General features: G+C 34.8%; 1 protein-coding gene across 1 annotated transcript; it reads right to left on the bottom strand.

Annotated features, from left to right (window-relative positions):
* Positions 1–4,503: 4,503 nt before the first annotated feature.
* On the bottom strand, positions 4,504–5,415 carry LOC145685198 (uncharacterized). Its single transcript, XM_081757554.1, has one exon. It carries the CDS (start codon positions 5,413–5,415, stop codon positions 4,504–4,506), a length of 912 nt encoding a protein of 303 aa, XP_081613680.1.
* Positions 5,416–6,052: the final 637 nt, after the last annotated feature.

The raw sequence follows: 6,052 nt of genomic DNA, 5'->3' as shown, positions 1-6,052 counted from the left end.
GCTAACGTTCTAACTGTTCTCGTTTTGAATGTATTATTTCACATTATTAGTTATGTTAGTTTAAAATGCCAGAGCAAGAACAGATACGACAGTAGCTAACAGAAACTGAAAGTGACGACGAAAGTGTTTTGAGTATAGAACACTAAGATGAAATAGAGGATGTTGTCGAGTAGTGACTCTGAAGAAAGTAGTAGTGACGATTTGGAAGAAATAGAAGGTGATAAAAGGAACGGTGTTATCCAGGAAGTCAGGTTTCACGGAGAATTTTTCATTGGAAAGGGCAGAATTACCAGATGGTATATTGATCCAGTGCACCCAAGAAATAGGGGAACACAGCGTCATAACATCATACCTACACTGCATAGTTATTACTCCATAGAACAACACTAAATTTGGAGTTCACATATTGGACAAATTGTGTCGCCATTGTGATACAGCCAGGAATTCGCGAAGATGGCCGGCCACTCACTCTCTTCTTCCACGCGTTAAACGTTGCTGAAGTAAACGCTCTCATTGTTTCCAAAGCAAATAACAATGATGCTATGATCAACCGTAGAGACTTTCTGCAATCTGTGGCTATGGAACTTATCGAACCTCTTTGTGGAAGATGAAGAAACAACAGTACCACGAAAAGATGTTTCAGGTATAGCAGGGGCGTCATTTCAGACTTTGCTTGGGGGGGGCAAGAGCACCACCGACATAAGACTTTCACGTTTTGTACTAGTATATTAGTAGACAATCGATTAAAGTGTATGTATTCCTCAAATTCTTGGGGGGGGCAATTGCCCCTCCTGCCCTCCCTAAATGACGCCCCTGAGGTACAGTAGTGGATCTGCTCTGACTACAAGCACACTCTTTGCACTGACTCTTATGACTGAAACACCCAAAATTTTGCCTACTTTTGACCTTGTTTTCAAGTGTGAAAGTTAAAACCTGCAAACAATTTAACAACTTCTTTTTATTTTTATAACAGTTTTAACACTTTAAATGCAAATTTCCTCTTTTATTTCAATTTTTAATCAAATAGCAAGAAAATAAACGAACATTTACAAAAATATAGTAAATTGCATACGCATTCTAAAGTTTAGGCTTCTAATCCTTTTTGTGCATTAAAAAAACAAAATGTTTGCACTGAAATGTGTTCTTTATTGCTTCTGAAAACCCACAAAAATAATGTAAACAATACCAATTGAATAACCGCTAAGATATATATATTTATCAAATGGACTACAATCGTAATCCGCGCGAGCACTCATGTTTCAGCAATTCCATGCGAGTACTATAGTGTTAAGAGCGTTACACTTTTTTTCACGTACAGGAATATATCTCTTCCAAAGCAAAGAACATCTTAGTGTTTTACACCATTCGAAGAAAGCAAATTTAGTCCAGTACTGAACACCTGGATAATTTCTACACTATTTGCTTTTTATAGTTGCTCAAATCCAAGAAAAAATATATCGGGCTCTTGATATTGTTCCACTATATCAATAACAGCATTACCAAAGAACTTTTCCATCTCATCGTTTGTCTCGTCGATGGAAACGCACCCTCCACGAACTTTGTTTATAATTCTTTCAATGATCCCCTCAAGTAACAAGTATCTACATAATTCTTGCCCAATGTTAACTCATTCGTTGATTCTTTAGCTATGAACTTTGACAGGAATCACGTTAGAAAAAGATTGTTTTTTATTTATCTATTTATTTATTTTTAATTTACACAGAAGAATAAAAGTTTCTATAAGCACTTTAAACAAATCGACAAAAAATTGAGACTCTCCATTTCAAATAGAGTTAAACAGTGTGGGTGTTGTTTCACGTACTTTTTGCTTATCGCTTGAAGCAGATTTATGTTTAGAAGTATCACCATGTTGTGTAACGGAATATATTTTTGCGCAATTGCTTTCAACAAGGTTTATTACATAGTACCAGTTCATTAGTTGTAAATATATAGGAACCGAACACCGTTACGTACTTCTTTACTTTGCCTTTCAGAATGTTGCTATTTTGGCATCTTGAAAAAAGTGTCCTTCTTACGTTTAAAAGGTTCAAGGCACAAACACACACACTCATCTTTTTCGTAGACTGTATTATTTTGAACACAAAGTTCGTTGCACAATATACTAATTATTATATTGTAAACACACAACTAAATACAATAATTGCTATGCATAAGCAAGTGCACACTATGCAGTCACACACGCCACATTGACACTTATAAAAAAACTATCAATCATCCAGCGTTGCCAGATACAAAACAAACGAATAATGAAATGCGGCCGAACATACCGCCCACCTTGAAATATCATTTCAACAGTACATATTATTCAACACATTACACTACACATTCTACATATTATTCCTCATTAAATGGAAGAGGACAAATTTTTACAATTGGTCGTTTAAAGACATCTTTGCTAGTTTTAATAGTAACAGTTCTAACAATATTATCTGCACCAGGATGAACAGCAACTACTGTTGCTAAATTCCAATGTTGAGGATTTGTCTTATTTTCCTTCACTAATACTAAATCATTGACCTTGATATTGGCATGTTTACACCACCATTTTGACCTTTGTTGCAGCCGAGACAAATATTCTGTTACCCAACGGTTCCAAAATGTTGGATCAATCTTTGAGTTAATTGCCAGCGTGACAAATGATTGATTTTTAATTCACACAAATTTGGTTCAGGTATTGCTACTAGTGCATCGCCAATTAAGAAATGATCAGAAATTAATACCTGATAGTCATTAGGATCAGAAGATAGAGCAGTTAATGGTCTAGAACATAAACATGCTTCAATATGACACAAAACTATATACAAATGTGAGTGAAGTGTTACCAACTACACGTCTCAAGTGGTACTTGACAGACTTTACACCAGCTCCCATATGCCTCCAAAGTGAGGTGAGGATGGTGGATTAAAATGCCAATTTATAGATTGCATACTGAGGTAATTGCATACAGACTCTTTTGAATCACCATTCATTACAAGTTTCATCAAGGATTTTAATTCTTTATTTGCACGTATGAAATTTGAACCACAATCACTGTAAATAGCAGTAGGTTTTCCCCTTCTAGCTATAAAACGTTTCAAAGCTGCAATAAATGACTCTGTTGAAGCATCACTTACCAATTCTAAAAGGATTGCTTTGACATTGAAACAAATGAAGAGTGCTACGTAACCTTTGAACAATTTTGAATTTCGACTTTTCATATTTTTTAACATTAGTGGACCAGCATAATCTAAACCGCAATGCAAAAGTGGACGAGTTGGTGTTACTCTACCAACAGGAAGTTGACCCATTAATTGGGAGGCTTTTACACTTGACTGTTTTTGACATATTACACAACTTTTTACAATTTTCCTTACAAAGTCATGACCACCGATAATCCAAAACTTTTGTTGCAAAACAGATAAAAGTAACTGTGAACCTGCATGAAGATGCTTTATATGTTCAGATTTTACAAGAAGTTCTGTAATTCTAGCATGTTTTGGAAGTAAGATAGGATATTTGAAATCATATGTTACATTAGCATTTTGCAAGCAACCTCCAACTCTCATGACAGCATTTTCATCAAGAAATGGATTTAAACACAATAGTTTGCTATTATAAGGCAAAGGTTTTTTTCATACGTTAGTATTTTATCTCAAGTGGATATTCACATTCTTGAGCTTGTTTTATCCAATGCATTAATGCATTTGATAACTCCTTTGTAGTTAATGGTCCACTACATCTTAACTCCTGTTTACTTATACTATTCCTAATAAATCTTTTACACGAACTAACCTAGATAATGATGAGAATTTATCTACTATTGTACAGTCAACCTTAATGTGCATGTTAACAGTTGAAGACTTTTGCTCACATTGAACAGAATCTAGATTTTTGCAATTAATATTTACAATAGGTAACTCTGATTCCATCAACCACTTTGGCCCATTCCACCATAGTTAATAAGACTCTAATTGTGACGGATTCAAACCACGAGAACTACAATCAGCTTGGTTGTCTTTGTTTGCGCCCATTTAATAAAAATTGATTGTTGAATCTTAGATACTCGGTTAGCCACAAATGTTCTCCATTTACTCGGACATGAAGAAAGCCATGCTAACACAATAGTAGAATCTGTGTAACAGACAACCTGTTCAAACTTGATTAACATTGCCCTAATGACAGTATTGACTAATCTACTGCAGCACACAATTCTAACCGAGGTATTGATATTGGCTTTATAGGGGCAACTTTGGTCTTTGCAGCAATCAGGTATACTTGCACATTTCCAGATGTATCTATACAACGTACATATGCTATTGCAGCATACGCCTTTTCACTAGCATCTGAGAACCCAATTAGATCATATTTCACAATATTTTCAGAAGAAATGCACCTTTTAATCTTTATCTGTCTCAACAATAGTAATTCTTGACAATATACTTCCCACGAGCGAGCAATATTATTCGGAAGTACGTCATCCCATTCAAGTTTTAATTTCCATAATTATTGTAGCAACAATTTTTCAACAATGAATACTGGAGATAACCAACCAAGCGGATCATACAATTTTGCAATATCAGATAGTAACATTCGTTTTGTCATTTCTGACTTATAAGTGGGAACAACAATAGAACATGAAAATGAATCACTTTTCGGATTCCACTGTATACCTAAAGCTTTTACATTCTCATCTTCATTAAAACAAATTAACGACTGAGTTTCTCTTAAGTGAGAAGGTATACAATTTAGCACATTCATGTCGTTAGTAGACCATTTTCTTAATTCGAAACCACCTTTGTGTAATAATGCTGTTAAGTCTGAGTACAATATCATTGCCTCACTACTATCAGCTGCACCTGAAACTAAATTATCGTTCATGACTAATTCTGCAACTCTGGGATAACAATGACCTTCATCTACAGCTAACTGTTGCAAACACTTTACAGCCAGATATGGAGCCGAACTGGTTCCATAAGTAACAGTTAACAATCTAAAATCACTAATAGGTTGGTCAACTGTTTCTCTCCACACTATTCTCTGGTAATCAGAATCAGTTTGATCTACCTTAACTTGTCTGTACATTTTTGCTATATCAGCACACAATGCAATTGGATGAGTTCTGAACCTTAATATTAATGGGATAATATCATCTTGTAATTTTGGACCTACCATTAAGTTGTCATTAAGAGATACTCCACTGCTAGTTTTAGCACTACCATCAAATACAACCCGCAACTTAGTGGTAGAACTACATTCATTTAAGACGCAATGATGCGACAGATAATAAGATTCAGATACAAGCTTATCAAGTTGAACATCAGGAATTTTTTCCATGTGACCTAAATCTAAGTACTCTTTCATGAAATAACAATATTGTTTACATAAATCAGGATATTTCTGTAACTTATGTTCCATCTGGCATAATAGCTTTACTACTGTGTCCCGTGATACAACTAGAGGCTCAACATTTTCTTTAAAAGGCAATATTATAATATATTTGCCATCAACATCACGTTTGTAAGTTTCAGCAAAATACTGCTCTTCAACAACCGCAACATTTTTGCTCTTCAACGGACAAATGTACGGTTGGCAACTCGTCTACTTCCCAGAATCTTTGCAATGTTTTATTGAGATCAAGAGAAACAAAATATGACTGCACACTTGATGTGCTATTCGTTAAGTTAATCTTACCACACAATACCCAACCTAACACAGTTTCAATGGCAGACGGAGCTCCATTCGTACCTACGTGTCTCCCACTGAACAACAATAATGGAAAAACATCAGCACCTAACAACACATCAATAGGTCCGTTTTTATTAAACTTTGGATCTGCTAAGTTTACTTGTTTCACAATTTCCCAATTACCTATATTTTGATTAGTTACTCTGGGTAAGTTACTTGTGATTCTTCGGACTACTATTGCTTTATAATGAATATTATTATTACTGTACAATGACTGAAAACACAAATCATCTATTGCATGAGAATTTCCAACGTTAAAACCAGTAACACCTGATATGTTCATGTTTATTTTATCTTTGTTTATGTG

Source organism: Thermobia domestica, chromosome 5 (assembly GCF_964235325.1).
Source record: "Thermobia domestica chromosome 5, izTheDome1.hap1.1, whole genome shotgun sequence".
NCBI lineage: Eukaryota > Metazoa > Arthropoda > Insecta > Zygentoma > Lepismatidae > Thermobia > Thermobia domestica.
This window is presented reverse-complemented; position numbering and strand designations above follow the sequence as displayed.

Coding starts and splice junctions, on each gene's coding strand:
- LOC145685198 (XM_081757554.1), bottom strand. CDS start 5,415: ATGGAACATAAGTTACAGAAATATCCTGATTTATGTAAACAATATTGT.